This window comes from Sinocyclocheilus grahami, unplaced genomic scaffold (assembly GCF_001515645.1).
Source record: "Sinocyclocheilus grahami isolate Dianchi unplaced genomic scaffold, SAMN03320097.WGS_v1.1 scaffold233.1, whole genome shotgun sequence".
Classification (NCBI taxonomy): domain Eukaryota; kingdom Metazoa; phylum Chordata; class Actinopteri; order Cypriniformes; family Cyprinidae; genus Sinocyclocheilus; species Sinocyclocheilus grahami.
The window spans coordinates 3,950,986-3,975,245 of NW_015505412.1; the positions used below are offsets into that span (position 1 = coordinate 3,950,986).

The window sequence follows — 24,260 nt, forward strand, 5'->3', positions numbered from 1 at the left end:
TGCTTATGATCGCAGATTGATGCATTCTAGTTGTGAAGATGATGTCAAACATGCAGAATGACACAAGACATACAGTTGGTATAGAAAAGAATCACCCCCCCCCCTTTAAAATAATCACATTTGGTTGCTTTTCAGTCTGAAATGAAGACGGACACAGTTTCTGTTTTGTCTAGCTGCATTTACTCAGTGCAACTTATAACATCCAAGTGAAAGATATAACACCAACATGTCAGAAAAAAACAAAACAAAAACAGAATCACTGAGTTGGAAAAAGGATCACCCCCTTGTGTCAGTATTTTGTTGAACCACTTTTTGCTTTAATTATAGCCTTTAGTCTACTAACTTTGCACATCTAGACTTTGCAATATTTGCCCACTCTTCTTTGCAGAACTGCTCAAGTTCAGTTAAATTTGATGGTGAGCGTTTGAGGACTGCAGTCTTCAAGTCATTCCACAGGTTTTCAGTGGGGTTTAAGTCTGGGCTCTGACTAGGCCATGCAACACTGTGTGCTCAGTTTTGCTGTGTGCTTTGGCTCATTGTCATGTTGGAAGGTAAATCTTCTTCCCATTGACAACTTTCTGGCAGAGGGCAGCAGATTTTCCTCAAGAATTTGACGGTATTTTGCCCCATCCATTTTTTCTTCTATCCTGACAAGTGCTCCAGTCGCTGCTGCAGAGAAACACCCCATAACAGGATATTACCCACTCCATGCTTTACTGGAGGAATGCTGTTATTTGGATGGTGAGCTCAGTCATGACTGCATGTGGACTTTCTTGAGGAGTGGCTTTTTTTCTTGCAACCCTCCCATACAAGCCAAATTTGTGGAGAATTTGTGATATTGTTGTCACATGCACACAATGACCACTCTTTGTCATAAATTCCTGCAACTGGTTCAGAGTTGCTGTAGGCCTCTTGGTCGCCTCTCTGACCAGTTTCCTCCTGGCTCTTTCATCCAGTTTGGAGTGACGTCCTGATTCAGGGAGGATCTGTGTTGTACCAAATACCTTCCACTTCTTAATAATAGACTTCACTGTGCTTCTAGGAAAGCTTTCCAGGAAAGCTCTTTTCATGCTGAGCTAATCACCATTATTTTTTTTTCTGACATGTTGGTGTTATATCTTTCACTTGGATGAGTAAATACAGCTGAATTAAACAAAATCTGTGTCCGTCTTCATTTCAGACTGCAAAGCATAAAAATTTGATTATTTTAAATGCATTGAATGCATATCTTTTCTATACCCACTGTAAATTAGCTGCATATATAGGACATTTATGTTGTGCATTCAGTCTCTCATTCCTTGATTAGATGTTATATTAAAAGCAGAGACTTTGAATGGTCATATTGAATAGCGCCAGTATAGAAGCCAACAGCATTTTCTCTGGGTTGCCTTCACCACACTTGGCTGAGTCGGTTTTCAATGAGGCGAGATGAGCGCAGCCGCTGTTGCATGCTGCCAGCACTTGGCTATAGCACAGTGTGCCGCAGGAACATCTCCTATTAACCTACATTTACATGAAAAGCATCGTTCTATTCATGGATTTCCACTTTGCATTGGGGACTCAGTTTATTTAAGCTGGTGTGTGGCCCTAAGGAATCCCACCTTACACAAGTGCCTCTCCCAAAGGCTAAAATCCCAATTATACTCTCCTCTTTATGTGGTACCAGGTCACAACTTCAGAAATAGATGCAGAATGACTGCAGCATGCTGAAGAGAATGGCCTTTTGAAGCAAATGTTAGTATGTCTTCAACCAAAGACTCCCACATACAGGAATAAACATTCAGATATTTCAACTCAAATGCTCAAAATTGTAAAAGTAAATGCTTTGTAGGATTCATAGTAATGTAATTAGGCACATGTAACCCCCCTCTGCCATCCCGCCTAATGATAATTGCTCTCTTTGTATAATATTTGCAGAAGACTGATTGGGAGGTCGCCATCAAGAGTATTAACAAAAAGAATCTCTCCAAATCTCAGATTCTGCTTGGCAAAGAAATCAAAATTTTAAAGGTGAGTTGTTCTTTATTTTTATTTTTTAAAGGAATTAATACTTAAAGGAAATACTTTTTTATTAATAATAATTTGTAAAAGTGACAACAAAAACATTTATAATGTTACAAAATATATCTATTATTTTTTTTTACTTCCTATTCATCAAAGAATCCAGAATCAAAAATGTGTCACAATTTCCACAAAAATATTAAGCTGTTTAAACAGTTTATTACTATAAATAATAAATGTTTATTGAGCACCAAATCAGCATATAATAATGATTTATTAAAAAGCATGTGACACTGAAGACTGGAGTAATGGCTGCTGAAAATTCAGCTTTGCCATCACAGGAATAAATTAAATTTTAAGGTATTTTAAGGGTTAATAATATTTAATAATATTACTACTTTAAAACAGTTTTTTGATCAAATAAATGCAGCCTTGGTGAGCATTAGAGACCTCTTTTAAAAACGTTAAAAAAAAACTAAACCCAAACTTTTGAACATAGTGTGTTATTTTTACAATTATTATTTATAATATTTGCAATATTTAAAGTTTTATATTATGTATATGTCTTATATTATTATATTATTATATTTATTTTATTATTATACTATTTGTTATAATGCCACAATATTTATAGACAGCGGGTTTTTTTTGTTTACAGGAACTCCAACATGAGAACATTGTGGCGCTCTATGATGTCCAGGTAATGGCACTTTTACTCATTTATTGTTATAATCTCTGAATGCTTTGTCCCCAAAAACTCTGAGCAGAGATCCCTAGAGCGGTTAGTGCTGTGCTACTATCCACTAAGAGCTGTGAGGGCCTGCGGGACTGGCCCAGTTCTTATATAACACCACCATTCACATGACCTATCCTAGACTAAGCCTCGCTGTACATTGCATGACCTCTCTTTGAGAATATCGCACACATTTTTCTCTATCTATTTCTCAGGAAATAAGATAATTTTGCAGCATCCTTTGGGCTGAATGCTGCATAATATGCAGAAAATGTCAGAAGTCAGCCCGTTTTGTTAGCAAGCTAATTCATCCATCAATACCCAGCCTTCTTACTTTTTGCATCCCTCCAGCAGGCTCAGATAGAGGGAGGGTTTGCCTCCTCTGGAATAGTGTGGGCTGTTTAAGCGCCATTTCATTGGCCCAACCCCTCGGCTGACAGAGCAGGCACTGTTCTGAAAGGACGTTTAATGTATACGGCAGGATCAAGGGCGAAAAGCTGTGGGTTTAATTATGGCTGTTATGATTCAGTCACCTATACACCTTTGACATGTAATGCTTCCCAGTATAGTGAAGAGAGTCATTAAATATCCTGCTCTTCCCACGCAGAAAGCTTATATAACACTTCCGCTCGACACAGACCTGCAGGACCCCTCATCCTTCAGTTAAGCATCAGTTTTTGTGCTGAACGCTGCAAGATTTTTGGTCCACTCCAGGAAGACACTCGAGAAGAAGAGTGATTTCATGTGTAATTGATCTCTCCTGCAAGGGCAGATAGGTCTGAGTGCACTACAAGCTGTTTACATTCATCTCACTGATCTTTCGTGAAGATACACTGTTTATCTCCATTGAAGGACTTTTTTTAGTTGGTGTGAGAAGTTATAGTATTTTGTCTCAGCTGTGACAATACCAAACTCTGTCCCACTAGGCCCGAGGTGTGTTTTTCCTCCCTCTGCTGAAATGAAGAAGTAGGTGTCAGTGGTGATGTACTGTAGCTGTTCATCAGCTGTTTTTGGAGACTCACATGCAGTGTCGCTCATTCCGTCAGGCGACCATAAATACATTTGTGCAACACTGAGATCTGCTTCCTGTTCTCTCCTGCTTTCTAAATCACGTGGTCAGTTCATCTTAATTTACCCTGGAAGATTCAATTCATTCCACCCCACCATATTTCAGCTGTTCTTCTGCCAGGAAAAGACACAGATATCTGAATCAAAACATCACTCACATGGGCTTGTGCAGGGAGCCATTTTAATACTATTTAGATCAGAAATGATATGAGGCCATGAACATAACCTACATACTAGTTAATGCAAGCACACATTGCCACAAGGTGCTCTATAGTTGGCATTTAATGACAAAATTAACATGTCATAATATACTATTTTATCTAAATTAAAAATAAAAACCAGCATATGAATAAAAAAAGAAATGGTACAAGATATACATATAATGTATATTATGAAAATGCATATTTTTATTTTATAAAGATTACATTTAAAAGTGTTATTAAATTATTAGTGTTTTTAAATGTTAAGTGAGCGTTAGATGATGTAATGATTTAAATCTCATTATAAATATCCAATAACCAATATGTTACCTATATACATGTAGATATATAGATACACATCCATGCAATATTAAGCATTTATAGAAAGATAGATACGTGGTACTGATACATATATATAATATATAGATATATAATGTAAGGCTTTTATATATATATATATATATATATATATATATATACAGTGGGTACGGAAAGTATTCAGACCCCCTTAAATTTTTCACTCTTTGTTATATTGTTATATTTTGCTAAAATCATTTAAGTTATTTTTTTTTCCTCATTAATGTACACACAGCACCCCATATTGACAGAAAAACACAGAATTGTTGACATTTTTGCAGATTTATTAAAAAAGAAAAACTGAAATATCACATGGTCCTAAGTATTCAGACCCTTTGCTCAGTATTTAGTAGAAGCACCCTTTTGAACTAATACAGCCATGAGTCTTTTTGCTTCAGTCTGGCTTCAGTCTGGCACTTTTTTAGTCAGTGAAAAGGAAAACAGAATAATTTTTCAGTTTATACTACTTGTTATTATAAAAAAATTTTGTATAATAGCTGCAATTATACTAAATACTTTTCCAATTATACCGAAGTACTTAATTCCCCAGCGGCAGTCGCGTTCTTCTTTGTGGCGTTCTTGTTTAATGCTTGCAAAATTAGTTTGGATGTCTAACTAATATAGTTATTCCTCCTTGATTTAATGAACTCACTATCACTTTGCAGATCTGTCTCTCTCACAATAGTAAGACACTGTAAATACAAAGCAAGTGGATACCTGCTTGATTGCTCCTCAAATGAAATAAATGGCTGTTTACCTCAGCGGGTACAGAGAGCGGTATACTACAGAAGAACATGACCTTTCTTCAGCACACTTCTCCTGATGGCAGCACGGAGCCCTGGGGAATATCGATGGTGCTCCCTTCCGAGCCCAATTACGCTACCGTGGACTGTTTACAATCCACTGTCATTAAAGATGTTAGGAGGAAATATATTGGGGTTTTTTACCCAGCCAGAGGTGTCTAGTTAAAGCATAGCAACAGGGAGCACTTGCCCTTTCATATTTAAGCTGTGCTGAGAGAGGTGACCCTCAGATCCCACTACGCTACATGGAGCATATGCAGTGCAGTAGCGCTACAGGCCAGACCTGCAGCTCCAATAACGATCTCATCCCACATGATAAAGAAGTGTGAATGGATGCTGCTTGTGATTAATGCCAACGTCAGTGCCAGTTCACACATGCATGCTTGCTTAGAGCGCCTACACATAATGTTGAAGCGTTATTGAGCTTTTCCTCAATGGGGATCTGTACTGATGGAGCTGAAGATATCTCTGCAGCCGTTTTAATTACAGGCTTGCAGCGAGAGCTGAGCAGCTCCAGTCGAGCGCTATTCAGCGATGTCCCTGCTCTGACAGAGGGAGGCTGGAGACCTGCTGTAATAACAGGGTGGTGATTCTTCATCTGCCTGACATGGGTGTGCTTGTGCTTTGCCTTTGAAGGGATAGGTCACCCAAATACTCACCCTCGTGTAGGGCTGCACAGTTAATCAAAATAAAAACAAAAATGCGATATGAATTTGTGCTATTATGAAATCGCAAAGGCTACAATTTAATTAAAGAAATACGTATATGTCCTGCATGTTTCAGAATAAAGCATGCCACTGTTTTTTACATGCAAACAGCTGATGATCCGGTGTTTTCAGTGCTTCAGAGCAGATCAGTTTGTAATAAATGCTGCTCCACATGAGTTTATCTCTGAATGTATAAGTGTACCTCGCTTATATTGCACTGTGGAATGCAACATGCACCAACCAGTACTTTTAAGCTGGCTGTTGCCAACAAAAGAGAAACTTTCTTAAATATTCTCTGTTTTATTTTTTACAGTAGTTTTTAAATATTACAACAGTAATATTTCTTATGTAGTTTAATTTTTTTTTTTTTTTTTTTTTAGCTTCAGGTTTGCTGTGCTTGTTTGTAGGGCTGCACAATTCAGCTAAATTTGTTTTGATTATATATCAACATGACTATAATATAATAACAACAGGAACAACCAGAAAAAATATTATTGCTATTATTTTATAGTCATATTGATAGAAAATATAAATTTTGGAAAATCTTAATATTAACTTAAAAAATGCTTTTTAATTCTCATTTGCAATTTTTATGAGAATTTTTTTTTTCTTTTTCCCGATATTGTGCAGCCCTACCCTCACCCTTCTGACATTCTGAACCTTTGTTTTCTTTGTTTTCTTTATGTTTTGCAATGAAAGTCAGTGGGGTCCAGTGTTGTTTTGGACACCACACATTTTCATTGTATGGACAAAATCAGTTGAAACACTCTTAAAACTGCCCCTAGAAGAAACAGAGAAGTGCTGTTCAGATGTGCAAAAAGCATGTACATTTGTAAGGAGAGGGAAATTGATAAGGAAATAAAAGGGATGTAAAGATTCTGGCTATTTGGAAACATAAAGTGGGAGGGGGCAGTGGGTGGAGTTTTGAGGTTGGGTGGGAGGAGTCAGACTTGTTTATGAGTTACATATGCATGAGACAGTTGAATATGTCAAAACAAATCTTGAACTTCCTGTTAGAGAACAGCGTGTCCCAGTGGAGGATGGATTGACTTGTTGTCTTCAGTTTTCTGAGAAGGAGGGGATGGATGATTTCAAATGAAGACAATGAGCAGTGAGTGTTGTGTGCAAGGAAAGAAAGAAATACAGCCTGGGAACATCTGGAACCTGTTAATGATTTCATTGAGAGCTGCCTGCAGGAACTATTAACTGTTCAGCTAATAAGTTGTGTTCACAATGTAGAATAATACTTTTTGCCATTTAGCGATTAATCCATTAATTCACCTAATAGTGTAGTGGTGCTCTCTAAATGTCCGCCCTCATTTCTTTCCACCAACCCACCAACATGTCAACAAGTGTAGGTTGTCTGTTTATTTACCAGCCCTTCATGGGCTGTAGACCCAAGAAAATATGTTTTTTTGTGTCTTTATCTCTTTCTTTATCTTAAAACTGTAAGGTTCATGGCCTTGCCCCTGGCAATATGATGTGCTGTTGTTCTTCACTGCCTGTTCCTTCTGATAACCATCATCTAGTGCAGTGTTTCCCAACCGGGGTGCCGCAGCACCCTGGGGTGCCGTCTGTCGAGAGCAGGGGTGCCGTGTAAAAAAATCATTTTTTAATATTTTTAAATTGCTAAAATGTTCAAAAAAGCATCTATTGTATAATATCCATTTCTGATGTCGCCAATAATTAGAGAGGCACTGAAATGTCGGCTGCTGAAAATTAGTTCACCGCTCAGGTTTCACTTTCATGTGGTGTGACGCTCTGCGTATTATCCCGCTCTATGCGTGTGCACTCCGCTCAGTCGCTCCACTCGTATACCGTTCATGCTCATCGGAACAGCAAAGTCCACTCAAAAATTGAGCCGACAGGAAACATCGATGTAGTACAGTATTGTTTCTGTCTGCAATAGCCCTACTGTGTTGTAACATGGTGTGGTATATGGGCAACTAAATCTGCCCTCTCATTCATTGATCTGCTAACCGCTATGTTGTGCTCGCGTGTTCTGATAATAATAGCTTTCTAGGACTAAACATTATTTGGATAATTGGTTAAAAAAAAAGTTAAATATCTTAACCCTACTGTTAGACCTACCTGAAAAACTAAAAAGCAATTTATTTAATTCGAAGACCTGTCGTTATTTTTTATTTGTGCTATCATTATTAATTTCTTTATTTGTTCTTATTTTATTACTGACTGCTTACTTGTCATTTTTGATTCAATTCAAAGTTTGAAATCAAGCTATCTCGTGCTACTGCACCACAATTACCCCACTGTAAAATTTAAAAAACACTGAGTGAGCAAAAATTTGTGAGATAGCTAGTTATAATGGTAATTAAATAATGTTTACATATGAATACAAGCCTGCATTAAAATCTGTCATATAAATTGGTCTCTTCAATAGAAATTAGCCTACTGATTGCCACCATTGATGGACACATTTTTAAAATAATATTAAAAATATCTGTATGACATTATATTCTGCAGTTCTTCCCTGTTGTACCGACAAAATTACAAAATACAAAATTAATTCTGTAGGGTGCCACAGGTTTGTTAAAATTTCCAAAGGGTGCCGCAACTAAAAAAAGGTTGGGAAATACTGGTCTAGTGTGTCATTCAGAGCTCCAGGGACATTGCTTTAGAAACATTCTCATATAAAAGGACAATCTAGGCTCAAGACACCTCAAGTATTCATTACAGCCCTAGAATGTTGTGTTCCCTCATCATGTAGATTACTAAAAACCGGTTGAGTTTCTAAGAAGAACACATCCATCTCTCACAGTTGGTCACACATGTGGTGTTTCTCAAATATTCCTAGAATTTAAAGCCATGCTTTGGCTGGTTTCCACCTTATGTAAGCCAGCATGTCTAGTTATGATGCAATACTCTCACTGCCTGGCTGGACCGTGCTTTTGACTTCATGTCATGCCTTTCAATGTTTTGAAGCTTGTGTTAGCCCTGGAGATATGATTGGAATGCAGCTCTGGAATTTCATAGTTTGAGTTTGTTTTACAACGGTGCTTTGTTGTAGGGTTGACTTGATACTGAAATTTGTCTTCCGTAAGATTTCTGATTTAGTGATGCACCAAAATGAATTTTTTTCAACAACACCAAAATTTAAATTTTCATTGAAGTAAAAACTGAAAAAAAGGGTTTGGTTAATAAATTGGGTATTTGAACGCATTATGCTCTTCAGAGTATCTTGTTCTCAGGTGATAAATTAAACCAGTGATAGTCAAGATCTTAGGCAATGAGATGCCTTTTTATATTTCAGCTGAACAAATTTTACATATTGCTACTCTAGCATTATTTTTGGTCAGGGTAAAGTGAGTCATGTTTCTTAGTGACATGTTTTCCTGTTTAACTTATAAAATAAACATTGACAATCAAAATGCGCCATTGGAAAAGTGCTAAATGTCACTGTTTCAGTCATTGGTTTGAGCTATTCAATACTATTTAGGCTACGTCTACACGAAGCCAGAGCTTTCCCTATCCGATCTTTTTTTCCCCATTGTCTCAAGAAATATCTGCGTCCACACGAAACCACAAAAACGACACAAAACGATGTAGTATACATGCCAGACCAGTATGTGGCGCTGTAATTCAGCCACAGAGATACACTAAAAATGGAGAAGAAGACTTGGACTATGCACATAAACCTTGCGCGCGGTATACAAATGAACATGGAGCAATACATTTATTAATCTGTGCTAATGTTAGTTAATAAACAGACAATCGGTATAAACCTAATATGCTAACTAGCTGTAATGCATAGTAACTAACGTTACATGTCCCGCAGAAGTAGCAGCACATTGTTCTGAGGCACTGAAAGTTTCAAAATGATAGATAAATGGGTATTGTCCAGAGTCCAGTGTTTGGTAACTGAACTATTTTTTTATCCTTGTTTACATGATAAATATAAATGACATTACCACTGCTCTTAAATCATGATATGCATATTGTTATGCAAGAGGCCAAGTGGAATCTCAGTTCTTGCCAAGAAGCAAGAAAAATTGGCAGGAGGCGATCAGGCCAGCACTTGTTTTTCTTTTCCTGCCCACACTTGGTCAACGGTTTTGCACCTCTCATCAAATGGCCCATGTGTTTGTTTGTGCATCTCATGTTCAGGGCCATTTGGCTTCAGATGAAGTCACAGATGAAGAGGTCAAGTTTAAGAAATGACTGATATGTGATGGCGAAGTCAATGAGGTCCTTGAGTTGATCAACCCCTCCACCCTAGCCGGAGCTGCTCCATTTCCTTTCTCCTTCCCATCCCCCATCACTGCCAGCTCAAATGAGCCCGTTATGCAAACAGACTGACAACCCCTTGTATGCCCTGTATTGCATTGATCCCAGATCCCATAAACGGATCTACAGTGGAACTGGGGAGGTGGGCTTTCCTGGGATCAGATTACAAAAGGAGGTATCTGTTTGCAGAATGCAGATCCAGCCAAGTCATGAGTCCATGAGCTACTCATAAATTTAGATTCAAGTTTACAAAAACAAACACTTTTTTTCTTCTTGGGAATAACATGGATTAGGAATGCACCAATATTAAAATTGTGGCTGATACTGATAAGTCAATAATTATTTTTGCTAAACAAGTATTAAGCCTTCAAAAGATATAAAATATTTTATCTAAATCAAAATTAAACACCAAAAACTAAAATCAGTCCTTTTAAATGCTACAGGTGATTTCAGGCATCACAACATTCAATTTGAAAATGGATATTAATTTTGAGATTTGCAAGATTATGTTTATCTGTTATTAAATTATTAGTTTTATTATTAATAGTGATGCACCAAAATAAAATTTTAACAAAACACTGAAACCAAATTTAAGTTTTCATTTAACCAAAACCAAAAAGTTTCTGTAATTAAATTTGGGTAACTGAGCTTGTATGTTGTTCAGTGTGTCATGTTCTCAGGTGATATTTTACAACAGTAAAAACCCAGTAAAACTAGCCACCTCTCGATATTTCAGCAAGCAGATTTTCCATATTGCTACTCTAACATAATTTTTAGTCACAGATGTTGCATATCTATGTTGTGTGTAGGAAATAGACACTGATTCATCTTTGCAGAAGCGCTAATTAAATGTCAATAATTTTGGCTCTCCAAAAGTATTTTGGCCAAAATCAAACTTTTTTTCTTTTGTTTTGCTGTTTTGGTCAAACATTTTTAGTTTGTGAAATTTCAGTGTATCACTAGTTATTAAAGAATAACTTTAAGTGAGTTTTACATGATGGCAACGGTAACGTAAATGTAAAAATAAGGGAAATTTGCACAAAAAAAAAAAGATTAAAATGTATGGTTTAGACCAATAATAGATAATGCTACTAATATACTGCACATCCCTAACATGCACCAACAAATATAAAAAAAAAATAATTCACAAGACTTAAATAAATAGTCAGTTTTGATGTAATTTTGACTTTAAGGATCCTGTCATTTTTAAAACGTATAAATGAGTAGTAGAGATTTTGAATATTCAGTCATCTTGAATCAATGGGTGAGGTATTGAGATATAGTGAGGAGGAACGAGATGTAATGTGTTGACCGCTATGACCAACTCTTCCCACACACACTCTCCACAGGCAACCACTTAAATGGCGAGCTTTCCTTGTTAAACAATTTCAAGAGCTTTAGTATCAACTATCTTTAGTATGTAATATCAATCCAACACTTCTGATGTATGTACCTTTTGATAATGTAACCTGCTGGCTTTCTGAGTATTGTTTATTGGCCCCTGTCTGTGTGACCTGAGAGGGTGTTTGCAGCTAGAGTTTGGCACAAACAGGCCCTCAACACCAGAGCCAGTCACACTTAGTACAACAAACTGATGCAATTTGCTCTTCGTGCATGCTCATATATCCAAGTTTTTAGATTTGCTGTAGATTAAACAGTAAAGCATGATGCTAGCAAGGTCATGGGTTCAGTTCCCAGGGAATGAATGAACTGTATGCAATGTTAGTAGCTTTGGATAAGAGCATTTCCTAAATGTATGTAAATGGAACACATTACTTGAAATAAAATATAAAAAAAATTCACAACTTGCTCCAGAAAAAAAGATGAATTGCCTTGTGACTAAAAATGATTTACAAGACAACATTTCTCATTTTTATTTGGTTTAACTTGATATAATCTATAAAAACTCTCTAGACACTTAAAAAATGAATAAAAATTAAAAAAATAACATGCAACAAGATGACTAAAACTAGTGTTTCCCATACATTGATTTATTTGTGGCGCCTGCCACAATATCAAAATTGACCACCACAAATAGATTTTTGTGACTTTGTTGAATAAACATGAGCACTGCACGTTTAGAAATCAAAACCCGGTGCGGGTGTTTTTATATCACTGTATTTCTGAAGGAAACCGAAAATTTTGGATGTCATTTTCATTTTATCTTGCATGTAATGTCTGATAAAGCAGCGTTTGTGAGTGGAGAGCTGCTTTGTGAACAGCCGTTACCGGGGAAACCTCTATTTCTCCCGCTCTAAGCGCCACCTTCTGGCAGAGAATGAATTTGCATTTATATGCCGCCACAAATTGAACTAAGTCTGTGGGAAACACAATCTGCTCTGAAATATTTTATCAATACTTATCAGTTAAAAAAAATGGCTCTTTGTGTTTTTTTTTTTACTTCTATAGAATAAAACTTGCTTGCAAGCCAGATGCAAAATTTGTCAAATGTTTTTTTAAGCCTTCAATAAAAGGTCCTGATGTTCAGTCAGAGGTCCCATAATACTGCATCACTTCATCAGATTCATTGATGTGTGTGTCACTACACCACCCCGTCCTCCTCCTGCAGCCTATGAAATATCCAGTCCTCGAACCTCAACAAGTTTTTTTTTTTCCATATTGATTTTAAAGTTGAGTTTTATTTTCTCTGTTTTTTCCCCTCTTCAAGTACTGCAATGGAGGAGACCTGGCAGACTATTTGCAAGGTAAGCAGCTTGTGAGGTAAACACATAATTTGGTCAGGAGTCTCAAGTTAAAAGCACAATTTAGGGAAGTCCGCCTATTAATGGGTTTCTTTGCATATTAAATAGGGATAGGAGATAAGGTTCAATCTTAAAGCGCACTTCCCTCCAACACTCTCAGAGAGCCACTACTGTCTCCATTATAATATATATTTAAAGCTTTGCCCACATACTCATTGTGAATAAACTGTGAAGTCTGTTGTTTGGTGTTTTCGAACAGTCTGCCAAAGGAATCTGATTGGTCTATAAACCATGTTTTCACTGAATGTGTGACACAGAGGGCATAATAGAGATGACTCAGGTGCCGTTTACTTAGTGCGTGTGATGTTGGCTGGATTGTTACCCCTTGTTATGTTCAGGTGGAGTGTTATCTTTGTTTAACCATGATGGATGACACAGTACAGCACGTCTCGGCCTCTCACACTTCTCCCCCTGTATAATTATGCAACCGTTCCTTAGTTATACAACCTCACCACTACGCCAGTCACTGTGTTTTGGGATCGGTACGAGATTCATTGTGATCATAATTGCTTTGTTTACAGAGCAGATTGGGTGAAGGGAATCCTCTTAACAGCTCAGTGGATTACACCAGTTTTGCTCTAACGGGGGACCTGGAGCGACATCACTCCATGTAAAACCCCTGAGAAGCTTCTGATTTTAACATGACTGTGATGGTCTTGGATTAGCTCAGTGTAGTGGACATTCTTATCTAAAGGGATAGTTCATCCAAAACTAATTCTGATATTATTACTCACCCTCAAAGTGCTCAACAATAAGGATGGCCCATTGGCCCGGGCAAGAGAGAGAGAGTGATTCGTGCCAGAACTGTAACTTTGACCTATTTGGCAAGCACTGTATCTTAATTTTTGTGCATTGCAAACTTAAACATTTGGAATTCTGCTTGTCAACCTTTTATCTATCAGTAAGAATGGGTTGAAAACTAATCAGTAATGTTTTGATGTGTATTCCATTTTCCAATTTATTGGAGTTTCCTGTGTGGTCATAATTACTGTATGATTTATAGGTTTTATTGCATATTTTCTTTGTAAAGAAAACTTGATTTGATGGAAATTTAAATTTGTGTGTGGAAAATGTTTGTATTTTTGTAAATGAATGTCAAAATAAAGGTAAAAAAACTAAATTTAAACGAGAACTTTACAATTAAAAATGTAAATATGATATTATTAGTTTAAATACATTAAATATTATATTTATAAGTGTTGTGTTGGGCCACTGGAAATGTTGGCTGGAACTACTGGCCCAGCTGGGTGTGGTGAAAAATCATGGAAATTAATCAAATCTTACAAGGTCAAGACTTTTCAATAGTCGGTCTACAGTTCTAGTTTTGCTCAGTTCTACAATATTTCTTTGGCTATAAATGACTCGTTGCTATAATTGGCTATAATTAATAGCCAATTAAGGTGTGGTCACCTTAGCAAAATCTCAGCTGTTTCAGCAGAAAAGATCCATTGCCTGTAGTCAGTAGTCTAGGGATGTATGAAGCAGCTCACACTGAAGTCACTTTCAAACCAAGCTTCATCACAGTGAATTTGTGACCACCTTGCATGTGCAGTGCAAAAGCTGCATGGGGAAATCTTTCCCCCTCACAAAATTTCCAATCACGTGGATTCCTATTGAAATTACTGGATTTCATCTGAGAAAACTTGCCAAACTTGCAAAAAAGTTTTGCTCCTCAAAACTAGTGAATCTGAGGTTTCTTGACACTTGGCCAATTGGTTTTCAGGAAATGTCCTGTTTAGAAGCATTGTGTGATGTAAGCAGTCATACCATCTGCAAGGGTAAATGAGGTTTTTATAGAATGTCTTAATGGATTTTATAGCCATGTTACTCAGCAGTACAATGTCTTTGCTCTTCAGCCAAGGGCACTTTGCGAGAGGAGACACTGAGGGTCTTTCTACAGCAGATTGCAGCAGCCATGCGCATTCTCAACAGCAAGGGGATCATTCACAGAGACCTCAAACCTCAGAACATCCTGCTGTCCTACACGGGCCGCAAGAAGTCCAGCATCAACGGCATACGCATCAAGATTGGTAACACTCTCCCCAATTATTTATTGCTAATATTATGTGCTATACAGTATAATATATCTACAGTAAATGTGAAATGTCTAAAACCACATTACAAATCTGGGATCCAAAATTGAACTTAAAATTGGAAATAAATATCTCAGGGCATTTGAAGTCCACCGTATATGTACCCAATCTTTCATACCTAACAGTCTATTTAATACCTTCATACACTTTCCACCCTCTGATCTCTCACACAGGCGGTTCTTTGTTTCCATTGTCTCAGTCTGTGCAGAAGTTACAAGTCGTGACTCTCAGACAGCAGCATGATGCTATTAATAATGCTCTCTTTGTTTTACAGCTGACTTTGGTTTTGCAAGATATCTCCAGAGCAACATGATGGCGGCCACATTATGTGGATCCCCAATGTACATGGTCAGTAGCCACTGGCTGAATTCTGTCTTCACAATCTCAGATTTGTGAAATATAGCAGCCACGTGAGACATTGGCAGCATTATGTTATAATCTGTCATCTCCCTCCACAGGCTCCAGAGGTGATCATGTCCCAGAACTATGATGCCAAAGCTGACCTGTGGAGCATTGGGACTGTCATTTATCAGTGCCTCGTGGGAAAGCCGCCTTTCCAGGTGAGGTTCATGACGTTGAAGTTAAAAGTCATATAGCTAATGTTCTGATTTGAATACTTACTGTAAGTTTTGATGATGTTTTTACATGTTTTATGTCGTTATGTGACCAGGCTAACAGTCCACAGGACTTGAGGATGTTCTATGAGAAGAACAAGACTTTGGTGCCAAAGTAAGAGCACGGACTAAATTATTATTATTTTTTTTTTCCGTTGCATTATGTGTCATAATTCTCAAGACTCTGTAGTAAAACCACAGTTGTCCCATAATGTGATTGGGGTGTTTTAGATAGTGATACCTAAATAACAGCGGTGGCCGATATAATGCTCATATATACACTACTGTTCAAAAGTTTGGGGTCATTTAAAAAAAAATTATTATTATTGTATTTGTAGAGGATGCATTAAATGGATTTAAGTAGTCAGTAAAGACTTACAAAAGATTTCTGTTTCAAATAAATGCTGTTCCTTTCATTGAAGAGTGCTGAAAAAATTTATCTCAGTTTCCACAAAAATAAAGCAGCACAGGCAGTTTCAATATTGATAATAATAAGAAATCAGCATATTAGAATGATTTCTGAAGGATCATGTGACACTGAAGACTTGAGTAATGATGCTGAAAATGTAGCTTTGCGTCACAGGAATAAATTACATTTTAAAATATATTCAAACAGAAAACAGTTATTTAAAATTGTAATAACATTTCATAATATTACTGTATTTTTGATCAAATAAATGCAGCCTTGATGAGCATACAAGACTTATTTTTAAAAACTTTTAAAAATCTAAACAGTACTTTATATACACAAAAAATTGCTGAAATGAAATGAGCAATTTTCATAAATGTACATATTATTTACTCAAAATTCTATGAAAAATGAAAACAGATTTTTTTATTATTTTTGTAATATTTTATTATTAAGCCATTAATCCCGAAATGGTCAGTCACTGGGTGCTATTTACTAAATAACTAATGCTTTCTGTTCACAGCATCCCGCAAGAGACGTCTCCTCAACTGGAAGATCTGCTGCTGGGGCTGCTCCAGAGGAACCAGAAGGATCGGATGGATTTAAAAAATCTAAACAGTACTTTATATACACAAAAAATTGCTGAAATGAAATGAGCAATTTTCATAAATGTACATATTATTTACTCAAAATTCTATGAAAAATGAAAACAGATTTTTTTTATTATTTTTGTAATATTTTATTATTAAGCCATTAATCCCGAAATGGTCAGTCACTGGGTGCTATTTACTAAATAACTAATGCTTTCTGTTCACAGCATCCCGCAAGAGACGTCTCCTCAACTGGAAGATCTGCTGCTGGGGCTGCTCCAGAGGAACCAGAAGGATCGGATGGATTTTGGTCAGTGTATTTCTGTTGTTGCAGTGCATTATGAAAAGATTTGCACCTTGTTGTTGTGTTTCCCTTATTGTATACTCTTCCGTCTGCAGACACTTTTTTCAGTCATCCTTTCTTGGAACCGACATCAACTATTAAAAAATGTAAGTAAGAGAGCATTTGATGAGCAAATTTGATGAGTAAGGTGTGTCTCGACACTGAAACAGCTTTTGTTTTACCCAGCATGCCCTGTGCCAGTGCCTACGTGCTCTGGCTTGGTCACAGACAGCACATGTGGCAGCTCTCCTTCCTGTCGTTACGTCTCTCCGCCGGTAAGCCCCTTAAATTGTCAGTGCTGAATCCACTGTCACTCCACCACAGGTGTGAGCAGCTTTCTGACTGGGGTGTTGTATGAGATGATTATGGTATTCAGAAGGGTAATGGTACTGACTCAGCTAAAGGTAATCCAGCGTTTACCTTCACCTTTGTGTTACAGTCCCTGCCAGACATGCAGACTCTCCCCGAGGACGTGTTGTCCTCTCCACCTCTCGGCGCTCCCAACTACCTGCAGCTGTCCAAGGAGTCGGGCGGCAGCACCAGCAGCAAGAACTCTTCCTGTGACACTGACGACTTTGTGCTGGTGCCCCATATCTCTGGAGAACAGTCCTGTGAGTCACATAATGTCACCAAACACATGCCACATGCCTAGGCAGACCACAGCTGACATCTACACTGCTAAAAATCTGTATTATTTTTTGTTTTTCTGTTAAAATATTAAAACATCCTTAAAACAAGATTATTTGAGAAACAAAAAAAGTGTAATAAGCTGTTTTCATCAAATTTGTTTTATTCTTTTGACCAGCTAATGTAATGTTATGATTCACACTTTTTTTTCTTTCATAAGAAAAGCAATATAAACCTTTTTAACGTGTGGGCATGGTTAATGTAAAATAATTATAATCCTGAATCTAGTTTGATGTTTTATGCTGAAAAAAAAACTATTGTGTTTTAAAAGCACCTAATTAAATGTATATTATCTGAAAACAATTCACAATATTATACACAATTTGTTTTTAAAATAATAATATTTTAATATTTAGTATGATATTTTAAGAATGGTTTAGTATGCTTGCATATTTTACATTTGATAGAGAATATATTCATTTTAATCAATAATAGAATTTTTCTTTAATGTAAGCCTTCATTTAATCTTTTTTTTTAAATCTGGCAACATATAAAAATATTGAAAAATACATGTAATTCAAGATATATTCTTTTAATTTTGTAAGAGTGTTTAGATATGTTTTCCTGGAAAACATGATTTCAGGGAATAAATCTTGAAATTACTTTATTTTCCTTAATAAAATGGCTAATAATTTAAGCTTATAATTTAGGATAATTTAATTTTAAGCCTTTTTATAAATCTTACAGAATATAAAAATATAGAAACTATTCAAAAATGCATGCAATTCAGTATACAGGATTCTCTCCGTTTTGTAAGATAATAAGTTTAGAAGTATGTTTAGATCTTTTTTACTGGAAGCCAAGACAAAAAATACAGAGTAAGAAAACGAAAATTTGCGGTGTGCTATTTTTACACGTCATAACACACGCACACACACTAAGCACTATATTTGAGCAGCTGCTGGAGCTGTTTGTGTGTGTTTTTTAGCGTATAGAGAGGCGTCAGCTGAGTCAGCGTTACGAAAGCCTTCCAGCGCTGATTACGCTCTCACACGCTGTGATTTGTTGGTGTATGTGAGACTGTGTATTTATGTAGTTCTCACGGCTTTCTTTCTTTCTCTCTCTTCTCTTCAGATGACCTTCCAATGGGGGCAGTGGGCCGCAGAGCGTCCAGTGAATTCCTTCTCTGTGGAGGGTGAGTGTGACATCGCTCACTTCACTCAAGATACGTGACAGTGCTTAAAAAGCTCAAACTTTCAACCATGCATTTTTACTTGCGTTGAGCTCTGCAAATGTTAGACAAGTATTTTAGTAGGTTGACATTTATTAGTCCAAAGATACACAGTTCACAGTCAAGTCCGACATGCAGACAGAAATATTAACTCTGGGTAAATCAACTTGATCCTTTTTTGTCTGTTTGCATCATGGAAATATGGAAGTACAGATTAGTACACTGATCCGTTGGCTTTGTAGATGTGATATTTTTGGTGGCTTCCATTCGCAAGCTGTTTAATCATAGAGGTGAAGGCCAGGGTGGATTCACGGTTGTGTGAGTCTGGGTGGTATGTCTGCTGTTATTGCTGGAGAAAGCTGGTGTGGTTGAGTGAGAGGTGAATCACACAGCTGGTGAATGAGTCCTGTGGGAGCAAATGCGTGTGTTTGTGCTTCTGCTCTAAGAATAGACACCCTGCTGTCAACTTCTCCCATCTGCTTCTGTTTCCACCGACCTCTAATTTTGTCCAGAGGTGCAAAATTCAATGTCCATTGGGTGTTTTGTGACTAGACGGTTTGTTTCATGATGCAGTTATGCAATAGATCTGACATAAATTTTGCCAGGGCTGACAGAGTGACAGTTAAAACATTCGTATGCTGTACATCTTTTGTCTGTTACTCATGTAAAACAGAGGATGTTTTGTTTTTGTGAGAGTCGGTGCACTTCCTTCTGCTCTGTGGCTTTTCTGTTTCCCTCTCTTGTACAAGCAAAACATGCCACCTTTTTTGTCTCCATCTCTTTTGTCTATTTATTCTTTTTCACACATACACACTAAAGACCAGAAGGTTGGACACACTTGACTAATTTGCAGAAAATAAAAGTAAACAGTGTTATTAAATTATTAGCGTTTTTAAAGATTAACTTCAAGTGAGCGTTAATCTAAATGTAAAAATAGGGGAAATGAATATGATAAATTTGTATTTTATAAAATGTAATATAAAATATATGAATAGATCTCTGTTCAGATTCAGAAGTTTCAGGTCAGTAATATTTTTAATGTTTTAAAAATGCTCACCAAGGCTGCATTCCTTTGATCAAAAATGCAGTAACAACTTTTTTTTAACTATTTTTACTATTTTTTATTATTGTGAAATATTATTACAATTTTAAATAACCATTTTCTACTCAAGAAACATTTCTTATTATCATTGCTGAAAACAGTTGCACTGCTTGGAAACCATGATGCATTTTATGAGGATTATTTGATCAGTAGAAAGTTCAAAAACAACATTTATTTGAAATAGAAATATTTTGTACATTATAATACATTATACAGTACATTTAAAAACAACATTATAAATGTCTTTCATTCAGCAAGGATAGATTAGGTTGATCAAAAGTAACAGTAAAGTATTAAAAAATGAAAAAGAAAAATGTTTTAGCCTCGTCAGTTATGTCCTGTTTGTTTTGTTGTGCCATGCTGAACTGACTCTGGGTCAAACAAAGACACAGCCTGGTTAACCATTCACGTGTAGCCCTCACTCACACTCCTCCCTCTCTCATTACATAATCCAGGACTTTGGAGCTCAAACCACAATGCGCAGCTTCCTTTTTTCACTTTTAGCTCCCCTTCCGTCTTATCAGCCATTTGCACCCCCCTCCCCATACATGACCCAGTCATGACATCTGTGAAAAAACATTGTGTTCCTGATAGAATAAGAATAAGCTGTTTTGTTTCCTTTGTCTGAGACTGGTGAAGGTAGGTGGACCCAGCATGTGCCACTGCCTGAAAGCACCGCCCATTTCTCCTCCCTCCCCCTTACTGATAGGTCAGGGCTTTGTGTTTACGCCCCATGTGGTTCGGCCATGCCCTTTGAGCAGAAACAGCTTTTGCTAAACTTATCCGACAAAGTTAGAAGCTCGCACTTTACATTTAGTGATCGCATTTTTTAAAGGTTTTATAACATAAAAGGGTTTGGAAAAGCATTCTGACTGGTTTATTTTATGGGTTTCTCAGGCCACCGCAGCCATCCTCTGGACAGACCCCAATGGTATCACCACGAAGCGAGACCACGCCGATACCTGTACCTACACAGGTGCGAAACTACCACCGTATCAAACAGAACCTGTCCAGCAGCCCAACCACAACACTTTATGGCTCTCCCAGGTAAGACATTCAACAACAGGAATAAATAACTCTAATGCTAACTGCTTTTAGTAGCATGTTCAAGCCATTATGGTGCAATATAAAGATCAGTGACATGATTGCTTCAGTTTTGTAAAATCATCTCACTTGTGTATCTAACTAGAGAGAATTTGCTAAGTGATTCAGTGGATTGTCTTTGGGAACAGGTGGATTTAGGGTCTTCAGACAGGTGGCTATCAGACTCTGGAGATTATGACTGTTACACAGTCCATTATTAGTCACGCCAGACCTCAGCAGCTGCTTGGCCTACTTCACTCTGACCTGCCCTGTGTCTCAAAAAAAGTGATTGAGCTCATCATGGTAGCCTTGCTGTCCGTGTGCTCAGGGCTGAGCTGGTTCACATGATCTCACCCTGTTAGTCAGCTCGGTCACTGTGCTGGTGAAGTAGCCCTGGGCACTGCTTCAGACCTGATTTATGAGTCAAGATTGTCTTCCAGGTGTCATTCACTGAACTATTTAACATTTCTGAGCTTATCACAGGTGACGTGATTTTTGTGTAAATAAGGTTATTCATGTGTTGTTTGGGAAGGTAGGAATATTGAGAATCTCACTTTTAGCTAAAGAAAATGCCAGGAACTCTACAGACAGAGGATATTCTACAAATTGTGTTTCATATACAGTGGTGTAAAAAGTATCCGGACATTTAAAATATATGAATTCCTTACCATTTAAAACCTTGGGGTTGGTGTTTTTAAAAATAAGTCTGGCTGCATTTATTGAATCAAAAATACTGTAAAAACGGTAATATTGTGAAATATTATTACAATTTAGAATCTTTTTAATACATTTAATACAAATATTTTTTTCCAGTTTTCAGCATCATTACTCCAGTCTTCAGTGTCACATGATCCTTCAGAAATCATTCTGATTTGCTGATTTGATGCTTAAGAAACAATGGTGTGCTGAAGAATATTTTTGTGGAAACCTTGATCATTTTTTTCAGGATTCTTTGATGAATAGATATTCGAAAATAACAGCATTTGTTTGAAATACACATCTTTCGTAACAATATAAGTCTTTGCTGTCAGTTTTGATCAATTTAATGCATCCTTGCTGAATAAAAGTATTAATTAAAAAATACTTAATACCGACCCCAAATTTTTGAATAGCACTGTATCATGCTAAATGGCATTTATTTTAAAGAAAGATAATACTGTTTAAAATGAAAATGAAAAGTACACCTGCGGTGTTACTCTGTTGGGACACCAGTGTGAACTTGAGGAGAACTGACATCATGCATCCACTAAAATTACATCGAGACCAGATAAATGTGTAATTGCTGGTTAAGAAAAGTGATGTTCATACTGAGGAAATGTTAAGGTTATCCAAATACTACAGTATGATTTTTGGTTGTTTTTAATGGTCACAGGCCTGGCACAGTGCGGCGCTCCAACACAAGCCCCATGGGCTTCCCTAAAATGGTGCCTGGGTCACCTAGCCCTGCAGATACAGTTCAAATGGTGGGGCGACGTCTCTCTACAGGCAGTTCCCGGCCCTACTCCCCTTCTCCACTGGGTAAGAGTCCCTGCTCTTATTCTTTTTTTAAGTTTACTGGGAAACTGTATTTTCTAAGACTGACACGTTCTGACATGCCCATTTTATGTGCGTCTGTCTATTTCTGTATTTGTTCCCCAGTGGGCACTATTCCTGAGCAGCTTGGCCACTGCTGCTGCGGACATCCCCAGAGCCACGAGGCACGCAGTCGCAGCTCCTCAGGCGGTGAGTTTATATGTGAGAAATTGACATGAAAAAAACACAGCACTACTGTTTCCTCTTCAAAGTGGCACCATTAACATTCTCACAAGCCGTAGCCACAGTCGCTTGTCTGCCATATTTAAGTCTCCATGGTTACATCTGCTGTTATGGCTGAGAACTCAACAAGCGATCAGGAACAATGCATGTTGTTATAACAACAAACTGTGCGACCTCTGAGCTTTTGTGCAAAACCTCTTCAAATCGATAAACCTTTAAACCTGTGAACTCAATGATCATGTCTAAACAGGAGACAAACTCATGGATCCTGTTGGTTTAGACTTTCAGTTCAATTAAGTTTTATGGTACAGATCTTACATACTGCAGTGCCACCTAGTGGTTGAATAATGAAGCATGTGGTGTGCCATATCAATAATATGTTATGTTAAAGGGATAGTTCACCCCACAAAAAAGTTTTGTCATTATTTACTGACCCTCATGTAGATCTAAACCCACCACAATTTGGTTAATCTTCAAAACACATCAAACTCCACTTCTTTGAGTTTGTACTAAATGTGATGTGCTCTATGCATGTGCATTGATCATTGTTTATATCTAAATAAAAGCCTGAATTAAATTTGTTCTTCATATAAAGTGATCATATCTCTTCACAAGATTAACAGCTTGATTCATTTGGATTCATTTTTGAATATTTTAAAGGAATAGTTGACCCAAAAATTAAAATTAGCTAAAAATATAGGCCATTTAAAATGTAGCGAGTTTGTTTTTTCATTGGAACAGATTTGGAGAAATGTGCCATCAGAATGAGAGTCCAAACAGCTGATAAAAACATCACAGTAATCCACATGACTCTTAATGACTCTTAGTCTATTAATTAACACCTTGTGAAGTGAAAAGCTGTGCATTTGTCTGCAGAGGGTCTATTGGTGAGCAAGTGATGTAATGCTAAATTTCTCCAAATCTGTTCTGGAATAATCTTGCATGGCCTGAGGGTAAGTAAATAAAAAATTTTGAGTGAACTATTCTTTTAAGGTTTGGTTACCTGGAATTTTATTGGAGGAACAGAACCCTGTTAGGTTTCATTAAAAATATAAAATTTGTGTTTCAAAGATTAACCAAAGGCTTATGGGTTTGGAACAACATCAGGGTGAGTCAATGAGAATAGAACTGAAATTTTTGGGAGAACGATCACTTTTTTGTTTTTAAAGGGGTCATATGATGCTGCTAAAATTTTGTGTATTTGGTGAAATGAACAAGGTTAAAAAAACACATTATTTTCCACATACTGTAAATGATTGTTTCTCCTCTATGCCCCGCCTTTCTGAAACGCTCAATTTTTACAAAGCTCATCGGTCTGAAGAAGCGAGGTGTGCTCTGATTGGCCAGCTATCCAGTGCATTGTGATTGGTTGAATACCTCAAGTGTGTGACGGAAATGTTACGTCCCTTACCATATTGTGATGCCTGCGGCAACCACATGTGACGACCCCGGGCTGGACTTCGCTTCATCCACGGTGAAAGCCGATCCGGTGATCGACAGTGCGAAGTTGAAGTATTTCCTCAGTGACCAGCACGGA

At 37.2% G+C, this 24,260-nt stretch overlaps 1 protein-coding gene across 1 annotated transcript in view; it reads left to right on the plus strand.

The window, feature by feature from the left end:
* The window catches only part of LOC107597580 (serine/threonine-protein kinase ULK2-like), a 35,815-nt gene that overhangs the window by 2,744 nt on the left and 8,811 nt on the right, over window positions 1–24,260 (plus strand). Inside the window, exons 2-19 of the mRNA XM_016288712.1 lie at window positions 1,918–2,010; window positions 2,660–2,701; window positions 3,089–3,133; window positions 12,756–12,819; window positions 14,733–14,906; window positions 15,244–15,317; window positions 15,428–15,529; window positions 15,640–15,698; window positions 16,516–16,610; window positions 16,765–16,771; window positions 16,810–16,892; window positions 16,982–17,032; window positions 17,112–17,200; window positions 17,365–17,536; window positions 18,687–18,747; window positions 20,783–20,932; window positions 22,341–22,486; window positions 22,607–22,690. Of these exons, the coding sequence (XP_016144198.1) occupies window positions 1,918–2,010; window positions 2,660–2,701; window positions 3,089–3,133; window positions 12,756–12,819; window positions 14,733–14,906; window positions 15,244–15,317; window positions 15,428–15,529; window positions 15,640–15,698; window positions 16,516–16,610; window positions 16,765–16,771; window positions 16,810–16,892; window positions 16,982–17,032; window positions 17,112–17,200; window positions 17,365–17,536; window positions 18,687–18,747; window positions 20,783–20,932; window positions 22,341–22,486; window positions 22,607–22,690 (1,591 nt within the window). The remainder of the gene's footprint in view (window positions 1–1,917; window positions 2,011–2,659; window positions 2,702–3,088; window positions 3,134–12,755; window positions 12,820–14,732; window positions 14,907–15,243; window positions 15,318–15,427; window positions 15,530–15,639; window positions 15,699–16,515; window positions 16,611–16,764; window positions 16,772–16,809; window positions 16,893–16,981; window positions 17,033–17,111; window positions 17,201–17,364; window positions 17,537–18,686; window positions 18,748–20,782; window positions 20,933–22,340; window positions 22,487–22,606; window positions 22,691–24,260) is intronic.